The 27,005-nt window shown below is 35.8% G+C and overlaps 1 protein-coding gene across 1 annotated transcript in view; it reads left to right on the plus strand.

The window, feature by feature from the left end:
* Positions 1-27,005, plus strand: part of Cmtr1 (Cap methyltransferase 1) — a 378,564-nt gene that overhangs the window by 20,049 nt on the left and 331,510 nt on the right. The window contains exon 3 of the mRNA XM_090398617.1: positions 21,985-22,071. Within this exon, the coding sequence (XP_090254743.1) occupies positions 21,985-22,071 (87 nt within the window). The remainder of the gene's footprint in view (positions 1-21,984; positions 22,072-27,005) is intronic.

Raw genomic sequence — 27,005 nt, forward strand, 5'->3', positions numbered from 1 at the left:
TTAAATCACAAAAACATGGAAGGCACATATTCTACCCACATAACCTTTCTCCCTAAGAGTTAATTATGAATAGGACTATAGGTAATCCAAGATCTTAAATCTAATATAACAATTCTCATGTTAAATTAGGACATCATTTTTACTGTAATAAAATTATCTGTATGAAAAAATTTTTCATCTCAGGTTGTCTTAAATAGAATATAGCCTTGATGTAGTTATATTATTTAATTAATTTATTTTAATTTCATTTTATTTTCCTTAGAGGTCAGGCCAGTAGAATAACCGTTGATCAAACCATTGTCTCTTTAGCATACTGTGTGAAATGTTATATAACTTGTCTCTGTATATGTATGGGTATGCTCCAGATGATGATGACCTTAATATGAAGGTTGAAATATCGAGAAATTAAAATAATTATTTCTAACATGGTTGTGGAGGCCATAATTTGTCTAAAATGAATACTATCATTATGTAACACTAAAGGAAAGGATTATTATTAAAAATGTTTCTTCTATTGTAGAATGCCTTTTTGGCTAAGCTTATTTTTGCTTTTATATCTAATTGGCTTTTCTATCTTCTGATAGAAAATGAGATGAGACTTCTGATGAGCCTCCCAAAGTATTTAAAGGAAGTTACTTCTGTATTTCCAAGTTTATTTTAATGGGATTCCCTTTATTTGTGATTAGTAGTTTAGTTTTCATGTAATTCATTTTTAGGTTACACTGCGTGAAAATTTCTTCTATCTTTGTCAGGATGGATTACAGTTTACAGTGTGTCTTCATTATTATTGGTAACTGCTATCATAGCCAGTTAATTTCAATTCCATTTATCTAAAAATGAAGACACACTTAATTTGTTAAGTGTGTCTTCATTGTTAATTTGTTTATTACTTCTTCAATGTACAGATTAAACAAGGTTAGAGAAAGAAAACACCCTTGTCTTACCTTCATGTATCCTTGCTGTTTTTGTTTTGCCGTTTATTTTTCTATTTGGGCTTCTTGGTGCTTGGAGATTAAATACGAGCCTTCTATCTCTCAAGTCTAGCTTTATTGTTTTTAAGATTTGAAACATTTGGTTCCAGAAAGGAGGAAGTTGTTCTGTCTAGTCTCTGCATAGGTTACAGTCATCCAACATTTGTATCCATTGAAGACAGATATCTCAAGTATGTGTAAACACTATAACACTCACCTTACTATATCTTATCTTCTAGTGGAGTGCCAGCATTTCATTCAAGAGAAAGGAATGCAATTTTAATAATCAGGTAACAAGATCTGCTTACAAATAAGCAGATCTTGTTAGACTGACAAATTCATTAAGTCTGACTTTTTACAAAGAATTGATTTTTACAGATGTACCTGATTATGAATGTCTTTTACATATTTATGCCATTTTTTTTCCCAACTTTAAAAACATTTTTGCTTGTACATAAGTTATTTACTTGCTTGCTTAGCTATTTATACCTTGATTACTGTTACTTTCATAATGGTACAGTAACTTTTTCTGTCCTAATAAATCCTCATAGCTCTCTCATACAAAACTAGAAATAAATGTGTACACTTTTCTGAGAATGTACATTACACTTAAACAACTTCCATTCCCTTCCGACCCATCCCAAATATAGAGTATACTATAGCAATTAAACATTAGAAGTCCAAGAACAGATCTGTTAACATACAGTTCTACTTTTTGGTATCTTTGTGCTGCTACCATTAATTTGCTAAGTTAATGAGTTAGTGATATTTGGAAAAGTTTGAAGTGAGATATCCAGTTATTTGCCAATATTGTAAAGTTAGGAAAGATGATAAGAGATGACTGATATGGTGTCTGTTCAGGAAGATTTGAATGGATTGGCATTTTGTACAGAGAATAATGAATGTCACTTACATTATTGTTTAGTTCAAGGGTTTTGCATTTTCAGTTGAAGAGTTTGCAACTGTTAATAAAATTATATGGAATAAGAGAGAAATTAACTAAAACACTAAACTAGCAGTCTACAATATGGTGTTCAAACCAGTTTTAAGTTGTTGAGAACTCTTGAGTGTTGAATTAGAATAAAGTGCTTTCAAAGACTAGAGACCACATGAGAGTTCTGAGAAAAACTGGGGAGTGAGCAGATGGCATCAATGGCAGAATCATATTAAAAAGAGATATTAGAAAGGAACTTAACATTGTTAGCATTCAAGAATGTGTAAGCAGAGCTAATCTAAGGTGATAAGGGAAAGGTTATTATCAAAACAAGTGTTCGATGCAAGTTGGCAGAAAGAAACCCAGAGGAAGACCAAGGTGGATTGAATTAATCAGAAGTGCCTTAGAAGCATGAAATGTTAAATACAACAATATTGGAGTGCTCACAAGTAATAGACTAATTTTTTGGAAAATTGTTGATAGGAATTAATAGCTCAGTCAGTATAGACTAAGCCCTTTAGTCAGAATAACCTGGGTTTGATTCCTGTCTAACCTTTATCTGGTCTCTTTCACCTAAAGGTGAGTTAGCAGGTTTCATATAGTGGTAAGGGGGTATTTTCACCCAGAAACTGGGGTTTTTCTTCCCTCAGAACAGGCAAGCAGGTCCCATGAACACACACGGATTTAGTCATAAAACATGTACTTAATCCTGGGGGTTGAGGGAGGAAAGGGGTGGACCCATACGAAATAAATAAATAATGTAAATTTAATCATGTAGTGCTGTCATAAGTAACCTGAACATCCTTTGAGGGTACATTCAGGAAATTGATGATGAGTTTGCAACTCTATTATATGTGTAGCATGCAATTGCAAGAACAGTAATGTAGATGATTTAGGTGTGATAATTGAGTTGGTAAATGGTAAATTGTATCGTGGTAATTATATAGGATTGCAGTAATGTTGAGAAGAATACTGATGAATAATGATATGGGATATTTCATTCCTTTTGTACATGGCTTTAATGTGATCTTATACTATGCTGAGATTGGACTGCCTTGGTTTGAGAAAGTGGGTAACTAAGGAAATCTGAGGTCTGCAGAATGTTTACTTTTAGGATAGATTGAGAAAATGTGGATTGCATTTTGGTTTAAAAAAAAAAAAAAAAAGATAATATTTGATAGACATAAATTACTGAAAGGATTTTGTGTATTATCATCATCATCAAATTCCTGCCATGTACCCTCAAGAGGTGTACAGGATATGATAGTACTACATGAAAAATTTACATCATTACTAACTTCCTATCTGCAGTTTTCCTACAAATCAGTCTGTTACTTGTCAAGACTCCAACATTATCAGATCTTATATTTCTATCATCTAAGGCACTTTGTACCATATCAATCCATCTATATCTTGGTCTTCCTCTGGGTCGTTTTCCTGCCAACCAGGCAGAGAACACTTGTTTTGCTAATCTTTTCTCTCCCATTCTATTTAAGTGACCATACCACCTGAGATTCGCTCTGCTAATGCATTCCTGGATGCCGACAATGTCAAGTTCTTTCCTAATATCCTCGTTTTTAATATGATATTGCCATTGATGCCATCTGTTCACGCCTCTAATCTTTCTCAGGACTCTCATATCTGCAGCCTCCAGTCTTTGGTCAAGTGTTTTACTTCTAACCCAGCTCTCAGATCCATATGTTAAAACTGGTTTGAACACTGTCTTGTATACAGCTAATTTAGTGTTGTGACTAATTTCTCTGTTATTCCATATGAATTTATTCATTTGACTTCCTACCATACCAGTTTTGTTGATTCTGTTGTCTATTTCCATATTTAATTTACCATCTTCACTAAAAATCGTGCCTAAGTAGCTGAAATTTTTTACTTGTTCCAGAGGTGCTTCATTCATAACGCAGTTGACATTTTCAACGATTCTGGCTATTTTCATTGTCATTGTCTTTATTGCTAATCTTCATACCATATCTATTACAACAGTTATTCACTTTAGTCAGAGAATCTTACAGACTTGTAGCAAATTTATTTACATATATAACATCGTCTGCATAAAGCAAAGAGCTGACATTAACATCTCCAATTTTGATATCAGGTTTAATACCACATTCCTTCATAATATGATCCATATAGATAATGAATAAAATAGAAGATAATGCACATCCTTGTCTCACACCAGATTTTACATTAAACCATCTTCCTGTACTTCCTTCAATTCTAACTGCTGATTTACAACTCAAATAAAGACTAAGTATTGCTTGATATAATGCCCCATTGACACCATATAACTGTAGCATATTGAATAGCTTCTCTTTTGGCACCCTGTCATATGTCTTTTCCAAATTGACAAAACTTAAATACAGATCTTTGTTATATTCCCATGATTTCTCGACTATTTGTCGGAAAGTGAAGATCTGATCCTGACAGCCTCTATTTGGCCTGAATCTAGCTTGTTCCTCACCAAGCTTTTCTTCCACAATTCTTCTCAACCGTTTCTCAAGTATACTAGCATAAATCTTACAAGGAACACTCTGTAGGGAAATACCTCTGTAATTCTCACATTCAGTTTTATTTCCCTTTTTATATATGGGTACTATGAGAACTCTACTCCAATCATCAGGAATTTGTCCCTCTGTCCATGCCTTCTGAACTATGCTGTGCAGCCACTGTAAGACTTTTATACCACTAACTTCAGCATTTCTAGTTGAATATCATCTACTCCTGCTGCCTTTCCACATTTCAAGCCTTTGATGGCTTTTTCTACTTGAAGTATGAATATGTATTCCTGACTGTTTGCCTGCTGAGTATTTTTTATCACTGTGCTGTCATCATTGCTTGTTTCATTTAGCAGTTTTTCAAAGTAATTACTCCATACTTCAAGGATATCTTTTTCTCCTGTTTTTATGTCACCTTTATCATCTCTAACTCCTTTTGCAGCACTCTTTCCTCCATTCCTAAGCTTCTTCAACAACCTCCAGAATATTTTACCACTTCTTGATATTTATTTTCTGTGTTCTTGCCAAAGTCCTCCTATGACTTTTGTTTAGCTAGTTTTACACATTTTTTAGCTTTCTTACATTTGTCTCTGTATTCTTAAAGAGTACAGGATGACTTATTTGCCAGGAACTTCTGATATGCTTTCTTCTTTTCCTTCACTGCCTCTTTTACTTCTTGTGTCCACCATGGAGTTCTGATTTTTCTATCCTTGCAGACAACCTCACCACTTGCATTTGGCTGAATCAATCAGGATTTTCTTGAAAGTTTGCCACCGAATCTCCAAGGTTTGGTTCCTGTTCTCAAACTCTTTCATTTTTTCTTCAATAATCTTTGTGTATTTTAGTCTACAGCTCGCATCTGAGAGCTGCTCAACTTTCTTACATGTTATTGTTTTCAATATGAAATTCAATTTTATCCTGCTTAAGACTAAATAGTAATCACTTCCAATTTCAAATCCTCTGTACACTCTGGTGTCCTGCACAAGGGAGAAAACATCACTGTCAACAATAACATAGTCAATGAGACTTTTCTTATTCCTTGCCTCTTCTCTCCATGTGAACTTGTGCACATTTTTATGTTGGAACATGGTGTTAGTAATAACCAGTCCATGTCCTGAGCAGAAATCCAACAGGTATTTGCCATTATTATTAGCTTTGCTTTTTTTTCCCAAATTTTCCCAAAATATTTTTGTATGTCTCCCAATCACTTCCTACCCTGCTATTTAGATCCCCAACATGGACTAACTTTTCATTTTTCATTGTGTCAGTAGCTTTCTCTAGAGCCCAAAGAAATTCTTTCACTTCTATCATAGTAGAGCCTTCTGTGGGACCATAGGCACAAATAAGTCTTATTGTCCAGTTCCATATTCTGATATTTGCCCATATCACTCTACTCGAGACTGCTTGCCATTCAAAATTATTCTCGTATTTAGTGTTGAATACTATGGCTACTCATTCTTTTCCTTGATTGTCATTGCCTGAATATAACATTTTGTATTTAATGTTCAGAAATGTCTCACCAGTTTTGGTCTTTTTTGTTTCAGTCACCCCTATTATATCGATCTGGTACTTATCTAATTCCTCAAATAGCTCCATTTCTTTGCCATTCAGGCTGCTTATGTTGATAGTACCAATCTTCAACTCTGGTGATATTGAGTTGGGGTGTGTTTGAGGGTTTGTTCCAGTAGCTGACTTTTCGCTGTTCGCCCTGGTTCCCTGGCAAAAACAACGGAGCCTTGTTTAACCAGGTGACACCCCAGCCAGAATGAAATTTTGTCATGTTGTACAATCATTTTGTATTTTGATTTTAGGCAAATAAGAATACAATTTGGTCAGCTAAATCCCCAATTGCCATCCTCGTTCGTTCAGTATTCAGGTAGATACCCAACAGGGTATACCACAAGAAGGTGAGGATTGGACATTAGGTCAGGAGCCCTGGTTGTTTCTCCGCATTCCTTTAAAGGCTATGCGGAGGTCTCCTCTTAGTTATACAACTTTGACCCTTAAGCACGCCTTTTGTGTATTATCGGAAAAATATAGAAGGTTTTCAATATCTGGCAATAGAAAAGAGTGAGCCTTCCTAAAATGGCTAAAGACTAGGACTAGATTTTAAAAAAAAAAAAAAAAAGTAGTGAAGGAGTGAGTGGAATAGATTGCCAGAGGTAACATTAAGTCTGTAAACTGTGAATGCTATGATAGAATTTGTATGAATTGGAGCAGACCTCTTGCAATGAGTCCCAGAACTCTATGGAGATACAGAAACTTTAAAAACTAGTCCTGTTGTTAAACCAAACATTTATTTAACAAAATACATTTTCTAGGACTTCAATATGCCAGCCTGGTTGACTGAGTGGTTAGAGTATCCACTCTCCAGCCAAAAGGCTGCAGTTTCGAATCCTGCTGTGGGCATGGATGTTTGTGATTGTCTGTGGAAACACTAGTGGTGGTGGATGGTAGATGGCGTTGGTGTAGTTGCAGTTGATGGATTGAGTGGTGGAGACGGAGTCATAGTCATGAGTCCTTGGACTTCCTGGAGGTGTCACATAATAATAATATAATCTCCATACCGACTTATCTCTGCTTTTAATTGATGCTTTTGATAAGATGAGTCACTTCGGCAGAAACCTTACCACTGGTAGTGAAGCTTTTCTCATGGAGTGGTTCCTTCAATGTAGGGAAGAAAATGAAGTCTGGAGGATTCATGTCACAACTGTATGTGAAGGATAAGGAAATATTTGCTATTCATACTTTTCTATAAGACTGGATACTTCACATGAAATATATGGCCTTGCATTGTCATAGAGAATGAGAACTCTGGCTGTGATATTCAATCTAAGACATTTTTATGCAAGAGTTTTGTGTGCTGTAAAGATAGAAAGTCAGTTTACTTTCACAATAGCAAACACTGTCATAAAAAATTTGCTCATCTTAACAAACTACTGAAATGTCCCAACATAACCTCCATAGGTACAATGCGGTATTAAAAGAAATTCACTATAGCAGACTATCCGCTATATTATGCTATTCCTGTGGTCCCTATTTTCCTATAGCAAGATTGACTGTATTACATCATTCCACAAATGTGAATGCCACTTTTTCATAATATTTAAGAATGCTTAAGAATGCATACAACCTGTAACTAAACAATACCTGAATCTTCATCTCCAGGTAGGTGCCCTCAAAAGACATACAGAAATTCTATCATAGTGCTCAATGATTAAGTTTACATTATTACTAACTTCTTAGCAACAGTTTCCTTTAAATTAACCTGTTAATTGTCAGGTCTCCAATATGGTCAGATTTTATGTTTCATTCTTCTGAGAAACTATTAACTGTATCATTTCACTTAGATTTTAATCTTCCACTGGGTCTTTTCTTCTATCCTGGCATAACATCAAACAATGTTTTGCTAACCTTTTTCTTTTCCATTGTGTTTAAATGACCATGCTACCTTAAATTAATTCTGCCTACACATATTCTTAAATGCTATTGATGTCAAGTTCCATTTTAATATCTTTATTTTTAATATCATTCTGTGATTGATGTCCTCCTCCACATGTCTTACCAAACTTTAATATCTGTTCCTCTAGTCTTTAACTATTTCTAACTGTTTCTAACTTACAGATCTGAATGTTCAGATCTGTAAGTTAAAGTACATCTAACACTGTCTTGTGTAGGTATTATTTCTGGGAAAACTCCCATGTTACTCCCCTTAAAAACTATTTTTTTTACAGCTATTTGCCTGCTTTTGTTTAGGAGTGCCCCTTTTTTTGTCATTGGCTTTTTACTCAAGTATTCTTAGGGCATTGCAGATGTATTTTAGAGACAAATATATGTAGCATAATAGAAAATTTGCACATACCTCTTCTTAGATGTTGTTGCCTGTCTTCTTTTTACAGTGTACATACTTCTGCTGTTATGGTGTTGAAAGGGGCATGGGGGTAGGCAATGTGGGAGAATTAATTTGAAGAAACCTGGGTTTTTCTATATAATATATATATATATATATATATATATATATATATATATATATATATATTATTTTTGAGGGTGAGTGGAGTGTTTTTTTTTTTTTTTTTTGTAGGTTGGGGAAAAGATGACAAAGGGAGCTGAAAATAGAAACTGTTTTTTAGGGGAAGGTTTTATGGGAAAAGGGGACCGAGGAGAGGGTTGACAGGGTGCGAGCCATTTCGACCGTGTTGGTCATCGTCTGAACTCATGGAGAAAGTGGATGCTATGTTGTGCCGGCTTGGTGTTTCTGCCTTTGAAGTGTTTGTGTTATCGCCTATTGTCGGAGTTGTGACCTAATTTTTATATTGTAGAGCTTCCAACACTCGGAGATTATGTAGGGTTGGTGGATGTTGATTGGGTTCTCGTCACATTTTATGGCTATTGTTTCCGATATTCTAAGCATTGTTTCATTGTCTTGTCTGTCTATTATGATGGCCTTGTCGATTTGCAGGGTATGTTTCTGTTCAAGGGCATGAACTGCTATTTCTGTTTTCCCTGTACATAGTATTCTATTTTTCTTTTTGATGTTGTGTTTTTTAGTGTTTAAATGTTCTGGAATAGGGATGTTACAGTCACGGAAGTGTTCTTGTAGTCTTGCCCATAAAGACCTGATGGTAGAACCTGTGTAGGTGATATCACAGTCTTTTTTTTGGCAGGGAAATTTGTAGACTACATTGTGGTGTTCTAATATATCTTTGTGTGTGTGTGAGATTTAGGGGGTTTTAGAAGATTTGACAATTTTTGCTGTCCTGTTTGCGATTTTTAAAAATCTGTGTTAGTTTTTTTATTTCTGTGTTGAGATAATTATGGTTAGTTGAAAACTTGTAAGTGTTTATGAATTGTGATAGGATGACCGATTTTTTAACAGAATATGGATGTTATGAGTAGAAATGGAGGTAGTTTCCGATATGCGTGAGTTTGTGGTATATTTTCGTGGCTATTTTGTTGTTTTTTCTGATTAATGTCAAGTTTAAGAAATTGATGGATTTGTTCTGTTCGGTTTCTATGGTGAATTGTAGTCTGTTGCTGTAACTGTTAAGGGACGTTTGTAAGGTGGTTATGTGTTTGGTTCTCCAAGGCACAGAATATTGTCCAAGTATCTGCAATAAAAGGTGATGCTGAGGGGGGGGGTAGGAGAGAGATTCTATGTGTGCTAAGAATATTTCTGCTAGTTGTCTGTTGATGTTTTGGCCTAGGGAGTCTGAAAATTTGAACATACATGTTGTTGTTGAACTTGAACAAGTTTGATGAGATTATTAGTTTGATTAAGTTTATAATATCATTAGGTGTTAATTTTGTATGAGAGTGTAGGGTGTGGTTTTCTGTGAGTAGTGTGTGTACGATGTCTAATGTTCTGGGAATGTCCACGTTAGTGTATAATGAAGCTGCATCCAATGAAGTGAAGATGTCTTCCTGGGAAAAGGGTTATGCTATTTATTTTTTGGAAAAGGTCGTCTGTGTTTTTTATCATAGAGTTTGGTATTGTAATTAATGATTCGAGTAGTTTGGCTACTCAAATTTCGATAAAGGTTCCGTGGCGATGTTTTTGTAGGAGACTATTGGCCGTATCGGGTAACTATCTTTGTGAGTTTTGATTTGTCCGAACATAGAAGGGGTACGTGTTGTGATTTTCATTGTGGTTTTGTCTATCTTGTTCTAATTTTTTAGGGCGTGTAGGGTGTTGTTGATTTGTTTTATGAGGTCGGGTGGGGTCAATTTGGATTTTCTGGGAGGTGTGTGTTGGTCGTTTAAGATAGCTGTTATTTTGTTGTGGTAATCAGTTTGGTTTCTGATGACTACTGTATTCCCTGTGTCTGTTTTTGTGATCATTATGTTCAGGTTCATTTTTAATGATAATAGGGCTTTTTGTAAGTTGAGAGTGATGTTGGGTTTTATTATTATTTTATTATTTATGATGGTTTTTTATTTTACGATTTATGATTTTGTTTCTTTGTTAGGGTCATTCTCTAATTTTGCTTGGATTTCGATAATGATGTCTTTATTTTGTATGTATTTTATGGATACAGCAAAGTTTAATCCTTTGTTCAGGATGGTGATTTCGTCGGGTGTGAGGTTGTGATGTGATAGATTGATGATGGAATTGTTTTGTGTTTGTTGCGAGGCAGTAATATCCGAAGGGTTGGAAGCTGCACATTGGTTGTATTGGGTGTCTGTTAGTGCATACCATTTTTTTTTGTCAGGCTTCTATTAGCTGCATGTAGTCGTTGATATGTGATTGGGTATTTTGTAAAAAAACCGCCCATTCGTTTGGGGTCAGTAAAGTTTGCAATCTCTTTTTTGCTTTGTGAACATATGAATATGCTTGACGGTTCTTTTTAAATCTGTCGTTTATGGCCTGTTTTATGAGTGCTCGGGATGCCTGATAGCAAATTTTTTTTTGTTTCCTGGAATTGTGCTGTTGGTGCATACTGCCAAGAATTTTGGTGTGATGTTGTGATTGAGGCTTTTTTTTAAGGAATGTTATGTGTATTTTTTCGCAATGTATGTTAGGATGGTTTCCTGGTATGTATCTTTTGTAAAGTTTAAGCACTCATTGAATGTGTGTTGTGAACCATGACATAGACTTGTGTTGGTGCATGCACTAAGTGGATACTATTTTAAAAGTGTTTTTTTTTGTGAAGGGCGGGGGGGGCGGTGGTAGGGAAGTTATGAGTAGAGAAAATTGGCATATCTTCTAAAACCCACTAAATCTCACACACAAACACAAAGAAATATTAGAACACCACAATGTAGTCTACAAATTTCCCTGCCAAAGAGACTGTCACCACCACCTACACAGGTTCTACCATCAGGTCTTTATAGGCAAGACTACAAGAACACTTCCGTGACTGTAATATCCCTATTCCAGAACATTTAAACACTAAAAAATGCAACATCAAAAAGAAAAATAGAATACAAAGTACAAGGAAAACAGAAATAGCAGTTCATGCCCTTGAACAGAAACATACCCTGCAAATCAACAAGGCCATCATAATAGACAAGACAATAAAACAATGTTTAGAATATCGGAAATGATAGCCATGAAATGTGACGAGAACTCAATCAACATCCACCGAACCTACATAATCTCCGAGTGTTAGAAGCTCCACAACATAAAAATTAGGTCACAACTCCGACCAATAGGCGATAACACAAACACTTCAAAGGCAGAAACACCAAGCTGACGTGACATAGCATCCACTTCCTCCATGAGTTCAGACGATGACCAACACAATCGAAATAGCTCGCATCCCATCAACCCTCTCCCTGGTCTCCTTTTCCCATAAACCCTTCCCCTAAAAAACAGTTTCTATTTTCAGCCCCCTTTTCATCTTTTTCCACCCTACAAAAAAGTGCTCCGTCCACCCTCAAAAATAATATATGTATATATTATATAAAAAAAAACCTGGTTTCTTCAAATTAATTCTTCACGTTGCCTACCCCCCCACGTCCCTTTCAACACCATAACAGCAGAAGTATGTACACCACAGATAGAAGACAGGCAACAACATCTAAGAAAAGGTATGTGCAAATTTTCTTCTATTATGCTATATATATTTGTCTCTAAAATACATCTGCAATGCCCTAAGAATTCTTGAGTAAAAAGCCAATGACATTAAAAAAGGGGCACTCCTAAACAAAAGCAGGCAAAATAGCCATAAAAATAATAACTGTTGTGTGTGCTGCTAGTTTCATGTTTTGGTTAACTTCATATTCTATATTCCATATCCATTTATTTAACTATTATGATCACACCTTGATTAAAGTGTATCTCTACTGTAAACATCAACAAACTCCATAACCTCACAGTGATGACAATTTGACTTGATCAGTGTCAAAAAATTTTTAAAAATGCTGTCATCTTCAACTTTCATTTTAATGAAACAGACAAAACACTAAGGGATGATATCACTCCATGAGAGAAGGGGTCAACACTAGATTTTAATCTGAATTCACTAGAAAACACATAGCATTCAGAATATTTTGAAGAGTTAGTAGTGAGAAAGAGCTCTAGGCTATCTGGAGAAGGTAATTTCATTAAGTTGGCTGGTAAATATAATTTCAACCCCAACAAATGAAAAGATGGAACACTTTCCATGCCTAAAGGTGACCTATGATACAGTGACTCGCAGATCAGAATTGAATAGCAACTGTGAGCAACAACTTCAAAAGCAAACCTCTATCATACATTTGCTCATTGGAAACAAAATCATTGAGTTAACTGCATAGAGTGACCTGTGCAGTTAACAGCAAACTCAAAAGAGCCTTTCAGATCCACTTCACAAATATATATAGTCTCATTTCCCACTTCAGCAGTATTCATTTGCATTCAGCAAAACCCTATTCTGACAAGACTTCTTTTTCCCCCCAGTCCCTCTCTCTCTCTCTCACTCACCCACATGTGCATGCACACACACAACTTCTTTCACTTCAGGCATGGTATAGCAGAGTATCTGCTCACTCTGCTATACCATGCCAAAGAGCACCCCGCATAGAATCTCGGTATTATGACTTTCTATGGCTGAAAATCTGTGTGCCAAATCTTTCTTTCTCTCTCTTTCTGTTGACCTTCTAATTTCACTTAAGTTCTAAACTTTTTAATTTCTTCTTTTCCCTAAGTGTTGATTTCCTTCGATCCAACTTTTCTAACAATACAGTTATCTTCCTTGGATATTTTGTTATTCACAACATCAGCTGACTTTCCTCCTCCAGTTGCACAGACCAAGCAGATAGAGATGCTGAAACATTTGCTGTCACCAACGATCTTCCCAATGAATACTGTTTACAAATTGTTCACATGCCTACATGAATAACTCACAGCTGCTTTTACTCCAGAGTTATATGGTATTATAAGAATTCCAGGAAACTTTCATAACTTCTATCTCTTGGTTGGATTATTGTTTTTGGCCATGTAATCCAGACAAGTGCGCAAACACACACACACACATATATATATTGAACTTATCACTGAAGTAAACTTTAGTGGCATGGAAAGAAATTTAGAATGTTTTGTCGAGTCCATTGAAGACCTTCTAGATATGACTGTGGATCTGTAGAACTGCTTTGGCAATCTGTTCAACTTTGATAGAGTAGAGCTTTTCTCTAGAGTTATTGTCAATTTTCTGTAGAGCAGCAGTAATTGCTGGACAAGAATAAATATGGACAGGTGTTAGTTCAACTCCTGGACAGTTTTTGCATGTTTCATGGCTCCTACTACCGTCTGGCTGAATTTTCATGCCTTTAAAATGTTCCATCCTTAGTCTGGTGATGACTGTGGTTATTTTTCTATTTTCATTAATTTCACTTATTTCATTCTTCTTGATAGTTTGTTTTACCAATCTTATTTTGGCGACAGCTTGCAAAGGTGGAGCAAGCTACCAACATTCCTATCTCAGTATCTCCCACAATGCAAAACACATCTCCTTGCAGATATGTATAATGTTATGCATTAAGGGGAAGGGCCACTACCCAGACTAGTTTCGACCTTTATTGAGGTCTCTTCAGTGGGAGCCAGGCCCAAGTGGAGATACCGAGGCAGAAGCATTAGCAAGGTCATCTCCTCCTATAGGAGCTGCCAAACGGTGTGCCACCTTTTTATTAAATTACTCTGGATTTAGAGAAAGATGTTGAAAGTTTATTTTTCACTTGGTCAGACTATAATAAATTTAGTTTAATCCTTTATCCAAGTGTGTGCAAACAAAGTTTGTGCCTGAAAGTATCTTCAGGACTGGGGTAAGGTGGTACAACACTGGGCGACTCCTTGCAAAGGTGGACAGCAGCTCCTATAGGAGGAGATGACCTTGCTAATGCTTCTTCCTTGGTATCTCTACTTGGGCCTGGCTCCCACTGAAGAGACCTCAATAAAGGTCGAAACTAGTCTGGGTTGTGGCCCTTCCCTTAATGCATAACATTATACATATCCGCAAGGAGATGTGTTTTGCATTGTGGGAGACACTGAGATAGGAGTGTTGGTAGCTTGCTCCACCTTTGCAAGGAGTCGCCCGGTGTTGTACCACCTTACCCCAGTCCTGAAGATACTTTCAGGCGCAAACTTTGTTTGCACACACTTGGATAAAGGATTAAACTAAATTTATTATTTGGCGACAGCGTTAGCATCAGTTGGTGATAGTGAGTGTAATTTTTGAGGTGAGTATCTTGCTTCTTTGGCTAGTCTGTCTGCTCTTTCATTGCCTTCAATATTTACATGGGCTGGTATCCATTGCAGTGTGCAATTCTTATTTTTCAAATTTAAGGTAGTTCATGAATTTCCTGTGTTAGATTTGTTTTCCCATTTTTTAATGCCTCAAGTGCAAGTTTTGAGTCACTGTAGATGATTATTCCTTCTGTAATGTTTATTACTGGATTTGAGAAATAGAATTTGAGAGCTGTTTGTATGGCTGTTAATTCACAAGTGAAGTTGGAAGTTATTTTGCCAGCTGTGGTTTTGATTTGCATTTTCTTGCCTCCAGGTAGAGTTAGAAAAACTCCTGAACCTCCTTGGTTGAGTGCTTTATAAGATGATCCATCAGTGTAGGCAATGGCATGGTTTTGATTATTTAAGTGATGTATAGTGTCAAGTCCTTTTCTTTTATTTTCTTGCTGTGAATCCTTTTTTGAACTAGGTTCGAGGAGATTTGAATTTATCATTGTGTTTTTTTGCTAGAATAGTGGAAAGGAATGGATAGGTCATTTCAATGGATAGGTGTTCTAAATCAATCTGTTTTCTAATTTCTTGATCATATTGTAACGTAGATAGTCTGGATTTTCTTGTCCAGGCATCGAAAGTCCTGATGAGATGTGATCCTGTTGGTGGCTCCTGATTCGGTTAGAGAATTTTCTTCTGTCTTCTAGTATATAAAGCCCACACTCTTGTTGAGCTTTTAAATTATTTGTGGATGAGACTGCACCTATGATAATTTTTGCTGCTCTTGGTTGTACTTTGTCAAGTTTTTCTTTTTAGTTAGTAGAAGCTGGAGCTCAGATTGATGAGGCATATTCCATAGTGGGTCGTATGAGTGTGTATATGTAGTTTTGAGTGGCTTTATTGCACCCCCACTTTGTTTCACAAAGCCTTTTGATGATATTAAGCTTTTTTAAGAGCTTTATTGGATATATTTGTAATGTGAGTTGTAAATCTCAGTTCAGTATCTAGGGTTAGGCCTAAGTATTTTGGAGACTGTTTTCTATTTTGGTATTATATATTTTGATTTGGAGGTTGTAATTGTGTCTTTTTTCTATCAGTGGAGAAGATGCTCGGTTTTGTTTTTTCTGGGTTTATCTGTAGTTTAAGTTCCTTTGCCCATTTTTCTAAGCCTTTTATCAGATTGTTGAGGATTACTGCTTGCTTACCAGATTGCTATATCATCATCTGCATAGCATGCTATTTTTCTGTCATTTATGTGAGGATGAATGTTGTTCATATAGATGAGCAATAGGAGTGGGCTTAAAACAGAACCTTGTGGGACTCCAGCCCAAGTTCGATGCATGTTGGAATAAATTCCATTAACGTTTACTTTCAATCAGTGTATGAAAATATCAGTAGCAGGCCTGGACGGTATGTCTGGTTGTGTGCTACGAGAATGTGTAAGTGAACTGGCAGTGCCTCTGATGAAGTTGTTAAATCTAAATCTCAGCTCTGGCATGGTTCCAAGGGAATGAAAAGAGGTAAGATAGTTTCATTACATAAAAGTGGATCCAAGACAGTAGTAGCAAATTACAGACCAATTAGTATATCTAGAGTGGTGGTTAAAGTATTGGAAAAGTTAGTTAGCACATTTGCTGCCAACATACGAGTATACTCGTATGTCGATTACTGACCTTATATGTTGTCAAGTATGAGTTAACCTGTAGTATAAGCACGTTAATTTTAACCCTCCGCTTGTGAATAAAGCGGAGAGCATGTCTGGGGGCCTGGTAGAAGGAAAATAATTTCAGCAAAAGTAGAGCATATTATAAGAGGTATTGTTGCATAAACTGTGATGCAAATAAAACAATTTTATGAAGTTTTTTCAACATATACAGTAAAACCCCTTTTTTTACACTTTTCAGGGGACTGATGGAAAAAAGTGCAAATAGCAGGAAATGTAAAAAAACATTAAAAAAAAGGCTAAAATATGACTTACTGCTAGTATGTGAGTCTACATACTAGATTACAAAATTTAATAACTGAAAATAAATGAATTTACAATATACTTACATTTATCTATTTAAAAAAATCTTTAATTGTTGGTTGTTTTTGCATTTCGTTTTTTTTTTTTTTTTGACTTAGCACCAGATTGCTTTGTATTGAGTTCAATGCTTGACCTGTTTTTTTGGACTCTCCGCGTTCAAAGTGGACACGGAGAGTCCAAGATCTTATGCTAAATGCACACGTGTTCCGGCATGCCAATTTACACGTTGCAGAATTGCCATCTTTTCTTCTACCGAAATACATTTTCTGTCTTTTTTCTCCATGTTACTAACATGGATAATCCACCACCGCAAATTTAGCGTGTGAAAGTTGCTTGAAAACAACTTTCACACGCTAAATCACGTTGCAGAAATTCTGCAATATCAATTCGTACCGTGATTGAAAAATCACGGTATCGCTCATCACTGCAGTACTGCTGCATGCGCACAAGTCACCGTGATGGCGGAAACGAAACTACAGCCAAAAGCAACGCTACCTGAGAACAGAAATGTGCAGATTTCCGCTGAAATCGATTCGAAAATCGGTACTGCCACCGAGAAAAAAAAATGCAAATCACAGGAAATAACGTCTACATCAAGTTGTTAATGGCGGGAAAACAATACATCGTGAGAATAGGCCTTAAGATGGGACCAACAGAAAATGATGTAAATTGCAGGAAAACATAAATTGTGGTAACGTAAAAATGGGGTTTTACTGTATTTATATACGATATGTCATCGTTAGAGTCATCTGTAGGATTATAATCGTCTTCGGAACCAAATAATTCATTCCATTCATCATCACTCATATTAGTAAGCCTCTAATTCTTCATCAGTAAGTTTTCTTTTATTGGCCATGGCATAATTGAAGGTTTTTATTTAGATAATTTTAAGTAATTGTAAGACTAGACGTAATAAACCTTACTGCACTGAATGCTGAATGTCACTGACTCTGATTTCAAGTTACACAGTCATCAGCGCATGTAAGACATAGGTGGTGGGTGATACGAGAATACTCATAGTTGGCATATGAAACAAAACTCTGTCTGATAAGCCAGCTACAAGATAACTCATACCGACCTTGTAGAAGTAAAAGTGCTTGGCATGCGGTAACAAACTATGCCTGAGGAGCTTGGCAGCAAATGTGTTAAAAGTAAAATTCAGGAATGGGTGATAGGAATATGATTCTTTATAGGGAGTAACATGGCTTTGTTAAAGGTGGATCCTGCCTCAGTAATTTATTCACATTTTATAATAAGGTCACATTGGAAATGGATAAAGGAAATGGCTACACCATGATACTGCTGGACTTTGCAAAGGCATTTGACAGAATATCACAAGGAAAACTATTATTGGGAGACTGGTGGCATGGACAGGGGAATGGCTGAGTGTATGATAGAGCAGAATCAAGACAAATAAAGGTGATTAGTGGAGTGCCCCAGGGTTCTGTACTAAGACCACTACAAAATTTGAAGGTGGAGGGACATTCAGTTGTTTGCTGATGATGCAAACAACTAGAGAGGGCAATAGTTGATAAAGGTGATATAGATATCTTACAAGATGATTTAAATAAATTGGCAGTGGGCAAAGCTCAATGGTTGTCAATTCAATGTTGTAAAATGTAGGGATGAAAAGATTACGCACTTTCTATCATATCGATGGTACTGGGTTACAAGAAATCAATGAGGCTAGAGATCTAGGGGTGATGGTTGCTAGAAATTTCAAATTCAGCAGCTCAGAGGATTACTTGGATGCTGAATAGCACATTGACATGTAAAGATAGGGGGTCATTATCCCTCTTTATAAGACCATAATTCGGCCACATGTTGGCTACTGTGCTGAGATTTGGTCACCTACGTTTCTTGGGAATTGGGAAGTGGTGGACAAAATTCAGAGAAAAGTGACCATACTGGTGACAGATCTGTGGAATGTTCCCCTTGAGGACAGATGCAGGATTTATGGATTGTAGAGTGTAGCTGACAGGCAGATGGGAGGATACTATAAGATTGGCATAGAAGAAATTTTTAAGTTCATGGGCAGTAGGGGAAAAACAAGGGGTCATAGTGGAAAAACTTCCAATGATCTCAACTTACCGGAACATTGCTAGTCAGTCTTTATTATCAACAATGTGGTTTGCTAATACCAAGCAAAATTCTAGCATATGAAGTATAGAAGAAAAGGTCCAATGACAATAACAAATCTTAGAAAATTGATTTTGTGATTTGAAAATGGTGTATCTTTAGCAGTGAGGCCAGGACAAGGGAACAAATGGATTATTCCTCAACAAGCTGACAATGTTGCAACTGCTGTCGTGGAACATGGAATGAATAATGCACAAGAGTTCAGCAGTGCTCAGGCAATATCAAGGCAACCTGACATGCTATACTCAGCTGTGTGGAAAATCCTGTGTCAGATGCTGAGGTTTTCCCCACAAGATCTTCCATACTAAAGCTTTGCTTCATGGCGATGAAAACTCGATTACATTTGCCTTGACATTCTTAGCTCGATTGGCGGTGAACAATGCATTGTTCACTGCCAGGAACAATGGAAGATCTTGTGGAGTGACAAGGCACATTTTTATCTGAACGGTAGTGTCAACTAACACATTTGCTGCATTTGGCTGTGAATAACTCTCGGTATTCTATCAGACTCCCCTTTATGCTCATCAGAAGTCACAGTGTAGCGTAGTTTTACTACATTGTTTAATATAGGTCTGTACTTTTTTGAAGAAATTCACCTGCAAGGACCAATGACCTGTATTGTCTCTGCTGTTACGTATTGAGAGATGGTGCAGAACTTTGTTGTTTAGAACTGCATTAGTAAAGATACCCTCACTCTATCATATTCATGACTTGACTCTACCATGAGTGTGTGGGTGTATACACACACAGGGTGATCCAGAAGTCACTCACATGAAAGTTGAAGTGACTCCATTGAAGTGTTTCAATTCTAATTATTTGTTTTGCCTATAGATAGCACCTTAGGACTGTTGGCCACTATCATGTAATCTATCTGCCATGTGTCAAGTATTGGGCATCTATTGTATAATTTTGTTTACGAGGAAAGCAAAATGGCACTTTTCAGGAGCAACGAGTTATTTTAGCATATTATTTTGCCTGTCGTTCTTACCCAAATGTTGTGGAGCAGTTTTGTCAGAAGTATCTTGACTCTGTTCCTTAAAATTAAATTCAGCAATTACAATATTAATCAAATGTTTTTTGGGAAACTGGATCAGTTGAAAACAAGCTTTATTATTATATAAAGCAGCATGGAAGACCTTCCATTTTAACCGAGGATAAAGTGACTGTGGTGCATGACATCTTGCAATGTTCACCTTCACAGAGTCTTAGAAATCTCTCTGCACAGACAGGTATATCATGTGGTAGTACTTGGACAGCCACCAAACAAAGCTTCATCTATACTGTTTTCACTCAGTTCAGGAACTGAAGCCACTGGATAAGGAGAAACATGTTATGCACTGTAGGTGGTTTCTATCATTTGTTGAAGAAAATGGAGTTCATGAACTGGACAATGTTTTTATTGATGAAGTGTGATTCCACTTAGCTGTCACTAGCCAAAATAACAGAATTTGGTCTTTGGAAAATCCTCATGTTTTCCATGAAACATCCTTGCATTCTCACATTCTCTGAAAATCAGAGTGTGGTGTGCAGCATGCCATCACATTGTCGGACCCATTTTCTTTGAGATAACAGTGAACATGCACTGTACCAAGACATTATCACTGAGTTTGTGGCTCTCCTTGCAATTGAATGTGATTGCTGTTTTCAGCAGGTCAGTGCCGCTTGCCCTACATCAAATGAAACAATGATTATTCTTCATACCTGCTGAAGAATAATCTGTATTAAAAAAAAATGCATCTTTTCCTCGTTTTTCTGAAGAAAAATGAGGAAAAGATGAATTAACCACCTTATCAGCCATTATAAGGATGAAATAACATCCTCGTATGCTTCGTATATCCATCATATATTTCAATGTAATATCAATGGTCTTACAATTTTAATATGCACTTCGCATCCATGATAACTTGGACGTATATATACATCCTGGCTGGTAGCGTGGTTAAAGAAACTTAAGTAAACTAGAAGACACATGCAAGTATACTTGTGAGGCGAGATCTTTAGCTATTATTGCATTTAAGGAATTTAAGAGATAAGCTGGACCAAATGAATGATTGAGTAAAAACTATAAAAATAAGTGCAAAAGAATTCTCATATGGCCAAGTGAAATTACAGAACTTTTAGCTGAATGCGGTGTTCGGTTTGTTTTTGGAAAGTTTTTGATATTATCTTTCAGAATTGTATTTAACTGTGAGAGTTAGAAAGTGAAAGAATTTTCTTTGCGCTTATATAGAATAATTTTAGAATGGCCATTAGAGTTAGATATATAGAATAGTAGAAATTAATTTACTAATTGTAATTCTATAGAGAAAAGGAATATCAGATCTCCTGAGAGAGAGAGAGAGAGAGAATTACTTATAGAGAATTGTATATGCTGTATATATGCATGTTTACAGTAAATAGTTCAATTTGTTTATATTTCAGCTTCATTCTTTTGGATAAATAAACATGCTAATTTTGAATTTAATGTACCATCATGGATATGAATCTGAAACATTCTAACCAATTAAAATGAAAATTATATGTAATACATTGTTATCTTACTCCCCACCCGTATCCAATCTATATATTAGAATTGCGAAGCGCACAGCCACTAGGCTAAACGCTTCGCAACCATATGCCTGGGGAAGGAGTGTCCTAGGTTTGATTCCCGTCGGAGACGTGAGGAGCTTGAGGATCTTCCTCAGCCATAGCCAAGTTAGCCGGTCTTGGGGGTGGACAGTAGGGTTTTTCACCCAGTTTATTCTGGGATTTTTTATCCTGCAAACAGGCAAACCAGACCCATGAACACAGAGGATACAGCCATAGGACATAGCATGGCAAGGAAGGCAGCGGGAAACCATCTCGCTCATAGTCACTTCCCTAATATTGTAGCATAGCTGCCCCTACCATCCGTTAGATGAAAGGAAATCATTCCATAGGTGGGGAATAATATAGTTGGAGCAAACCAACCTTTGAACATAACACTAATTAAACCAAATGAAATTATATATATAAATATTGTTATGTTATTCTCTGCAACTGATCGATAAAAAGTTATAAAGAAATATTTAAAGTGTCATCATTTTTTATTGCATCACTGTAAAATTTGTTATTGGGGATGGTTAGTGATTATTTCAAATGAGGATTATTAATACATTTTAATTCAAATGAATTTCGAATTGTTTTAATTTTGTTTTTACTGTAATTATAACTTATTCGATTTTGATAGTTTTGTTATCATTGATTCATTAATGATTGTTATTTTTCAGAGAAGCTTTCCAGTGAAGAACTGTCTAGTGATGAAGATAAGACAGCTCGTAGACATTTTAATATGAATGATAAAAACCCAAAGAGATGCAAGTAGAACTCTAAATTCAGTATTACTTAATGTTTACATTCAGTATTATTTTTGTTTTGAATATCAGCAAAACTGTTTATTATTTCTAACTATTAACTTGATAATTGTTTATGAAGTGTACCCAAAAGTTTGTGGAATTTGAATAGCATGCATGAACTGGTTCTGGTATGACCTTCTGTTGCTGTAAGGGACAAGCAGTACCCTTCATGAATCAGCATGCTGGCAAGCTGACAGGCCTGAGTTCTTGCATTATGTGCATTTTTGTAATGTTGTGTTTAGCATTTGGCGATTTTCTTCTCCAACTGAAATGGCAGATTTTAAGGAGTGAAGAATCTATATCAACTTCGCTTCATCCTAAAAAAAACAAAACAAACCTGCTGTAGAAACCCACCTTATGTTTAAGAGAGCATTTGGTGATATGCTATGAGCCAAAGCAAAACTTTTTTTTTTCTTGTGGTACAAATGCTTTAAGGATTGACTAATGTCTTCTGATGATGATGAGCATTCTGGACAACTATCGACAAGCACAACACCAGATAACATCACAAAAGTGTGCAAGACTATACTAGCTGATTGTAGATGCACTACCGTGATATTTGTGAGAATGTAGTGCTGTCGTATATTCAATGCATTTTGTCAGACATTTTGAACATAAGACAGTACATTATTCATTGTTCAAAATGTCTGACAAAATTTTGAACTATATCAACTTCGCTTCAACAGTTCCTGGCTTCCTTTTCCAAAAACATGATAGTCATTCCCCATTTCCCTGTTCACCTGATTTTTTTCCCTGCAACTGTTTTCATGTTTCCCAAAATGAAATTCCAGCTGAAAGGGCATCATTTTGACATGGTTGAGGAGATTCAGGCAGAATCATAAGTGGTATTCAACACAGTCACACTTGAGGACTTCCAGGGATGCATGTAATCATGGAATTGCTGTACATGTCCAAGAAGACACGAAGGAGACAATGGAAACTAGGAGTGGGAGTAAGTAATTTTTTTTATGGTCATGGTCAAATTCCTTGAACTTTTGGGACAGCACCTTATACTTTGCATGCTTTTGATTTCCACTGCTGAATTTCTAGATTATATTACTCAGTGTGTTTTGCCAACCCCTATATAATAAATAACAATAATTAATATCCATGCTGTGCTACATTTGGTTGGATTTACATTGTAAAGATTCCCATTTAGCAGAATCAATGAAGCCCTCAATTGTAACTTTTACATATTCATACACTATCTGATGAAAAATATACTGATACCACCACTTAGTGGTTATGGCTATATACATCACAACCTGATATAAAAGGAATCACATGGTCTTGTAATCTTCACAGACAAACATTAACGATAATGGGCTGTACTGAAGAGCTCGGTGACTTTCACTGTGGCACTATCAAACCCAGTTCAAAAAATTTCTGTTCTGGTGTAGCTATTCTAATCAACTGTAAGCGATGTATTGTGCATTTGAAATGTCTAGAAGTAACAACAACACATTCATGATCTGGTAGTCCACATAAAATCACAGCCGAGTTCTGCAGCGTGTGGTGAAAAAAAATCACCTATCCTCTGCTGAAACACTACCTATCAAGTTTCAAAATACCTCTGCAAGCAATGCCAGCACTAAAGCTGTTCATCAGAAGCTGAAGAACATGCATTTCTGTGGCTGAACAGCCATAGACAAGTAATTTTTACAAAAATATTGTTGTATCAGAACACATTTTGTGTGTGTGTGTGTGTGTGTGTGTGTGTGTGTGTGTGTGTGTGTGTGTGTGTGTGTGTGTGTGTGTGTGTGTGTGTGAGATTATAAAATTCTTTTCAAGAAATCACAGTTATTCAAGTAGAACACGAATACATTTCTTCTCCTTTCTAATCAATCTTCACTCTTGTACTTGGGACTGCATAAAAGCAATTGCTATTAAAGAAATATTTATTTCTTGGCGGTCACTCTCAGGTCTTGTGATCTGTGTATGTGTATGATTAAGACATTAATAAGCATAACTTATTTATTGTTGAGATTCTGCATTGTTGCACATAATCACAATTGTATTGCAAAGATCTAAATATTCTGTCATTGCATGCCAATATTAAAATGAGAACAGGAATTTTAAAATGTTTTCTGGAATTTTTTTTTTAATTCTCTAGGTTTTCATCCCAGTTTTAAGTATTATAATAAGTGGTGGAGTCTGTTAGGAGCAATTCTTTGTTTGGTTGTAATGTGCATAATGAATTACATTACATCATTGATCTTATTAGCTTTGATTCTTGGCCCTTTATATCTATATCAACAGAGCCAGCCTTGGTAAGTACAGAAATCCTCTTTTGTATAAGAAAATAAAATAGGCATTCTACATATTATATATACAGCAGGGTCTCTTTTTATGCGGAGGATACGTTCCACAGAAAACTGCATATAAAAAATCGCACAAAAAAGGCCTAACTTACATTGAAAAATTAGGGATATGTTCCATCATTTTCTAAAACCGCATAAAACCGAATCAGTGAATTAAAATAAACCTAAAATCACATAAAAAAGTTTATGAAAATTCAGGAAAATAAGAATACCCAAGTTTGTTTTAAAGCTTTATTTTACATATTGTCATCAGAATTATCATCGCTATTAGACAATATTCGGCAACATTTGCGAACTGGTACAAAATCACTTTAATCACCAGAAGAGATAGTCAGCGCATCAGATGTGTATGGTAAAGGCAATGGTTCTTCACAAACAGAATTAGCTTCACCCTCGTTCTGTGCTGATTTTTTTCTTCTGAAAATGTAATTAGTGATTAAACTTAGCGATGATGATTTCACTAATTTTTTATACAGCTCGTGATATCCAGACATACAGTTCTTCAGCTCACGTTGGAATTTAAAGGTTTGTTCAGAATTTGTGTCATTAACAAGAACATGATTTTCCAATTTATTGCACAGCTCAAGACCTTCTCAAATTATACTTGCAGTGAGTGGGGAGGGAGTTTTTCTTCCGCTTCACTATTGTTTTCTGAATCTTTGATGATATCTAAAGTTAATCGATATCCAATAATATCATCATCACTTAAGCCATTATCCACAAGCAGTTCGTCTACATCGTTCTGGCTAAATGTATCAAAACCTTCCCCACCAATTTCATGTGCCAAAGTAATGATTTCAGCTGATAATATAGATGTTTGCATGGTTGCACTGTTTGCAACACATCCAGGCCAAGCTGCTTTCCAGCAGGCATTTAAAGTTTGTAGTCTTATATCAGTGATAGCAGATGCAACATGATTTAAGCAGTCCAAAATAGAAATTTTTTTCCAAATGTCAGTTACTGTTAAGGATTCATTTTCTAGTTTATCCAATATAAATTGAAAAGTGCGCTTAACGTAATATTTTTTTAAAAGTAGCAATTATGCCTTGATCTAATGGCTGAATAATGCTTGTTGTATTGGGTGGAAAAAACACTACCTGCACATTTGAATGTTCTAAATGCGGATGACTTGGTGCATTGTCAACAATTAATAAAACTTTAAAATCGAGAGCATTTTGCTTCATATATGTTTCCACTTCTGGTACAAAGCAATTATTAAACCATTCAGTAAATATGGCAGTTGTTACCCAGGCCTTTGTAATAGCCTTCCAATGTACCAGCAGCTGTTTTAGATCTTTGCCTTTTAGAGCACGTGGTCTTAGAAAGTGATTTACTAGGAGGGGGTTTCAACATTTGATCTCCTCATGCATTGCTACAAAATAACAACGTTGCTCGATCTTTGCTTGCTTTAAACCCACTTGCTTTTTTCTCAGATTTTTGCGATGTAAGTTTGACTAGGCATTTTCTTCCAAAACAATCCTGTTTCGTCAGCGTTAAACACTTGATCTGGATAATATCCACCATCTTCAATCATTTTGGCTAACTTCTCTTGAAAATTTTTGGCTGCTGAAACCTTGCTTGTAATCTTCATGTTATGAAGTGCATTCCTTTTTAAAAACCCGGTTAAACATCCTTTGCTTGCCAAATATTCTTTATCAGCCTGGGAAGCAGAAGTAGACGGCTCCAATTGCTTCATCTGTTCATAAAAAATGAAGAGTTTTTTGTTTAATTAAATAACCACTTATAGGAATTCTTCTTTGAGTTAATTCTTCAATCCAAATTATGAGTGCTCGTTCTGTGTTTTCTAATAAAGCATCTCTTGAATACGATGATAATTTGGCACTTAGTTTTGTGACAGATTTGACAAAAATGCCAGAAATTACATATTTTCTTATTACGACTTCATTCTTTTTAATTGCTCTTATAGTAGATTCGCCTAAATTAAAATGTTTACCAATTGCTGTAGATCCCTCTCCTTTTGCTAAGTGATCTAAAATTGCAATTTTCATTTCCAAAGAAATTGCTTTCCTTTAGTGCTTTTTTCCCTCCATTGGGCCAAATTAAATCTTTAAAATAACAATTAGCAAAATTTAGACTTTCGATAATAAAAAGACAAACACTTACTCACATGCAAAATTAAACTTCACGAACACTTGTTATAATTTATATAAGTTATAACGTTATAATTTATTATAATGTATAAATATTATATATTTATGTATTATATTATATAGGTATGTTAAAGATACCAAGCTATTTTAAACCTGGTTTTACTCCATTTCCCAAGTAAGCAGACAGACAAATAAGTCAAGTTTGCACGTGCACATAATGCAAGTCTAGCTGACCCTGCAGGTAGTGCAAGACCAAGGTAACTCATGGTAAAAGTAGAATAAGCTCTGATCACTAATCTTAATATTTACCCATAATGCAAAGCACATCTCCTGGAGATGTATGATGCTTTGTATTAAAGGCAAGGGGCCACTACCCAGACCAGTTTCGACCTTTATTGAGGTCTCATTAGTGGGAGCCAGGCTAGAAATACCAAGTTTTAGTAATACAGAGCTTATAAGTATT

The sequence above is a fragment of the Typopeltis vanoorti genome, chromosome 10 (assembly GCF_054136105.1).
Source record: "Typopeltis vanoorti isolate ZY-2024b chromosome 10, IOZ_Tvanoo_1.0, whole genome shotgun sequence".
Taxonomy (NCBI): Eukaryota; Metazoa; Arthropoda; class Arachnida; order Uropygi; family Thelyphonidae; genus Typopeltis; species Typopeltis vanoorti.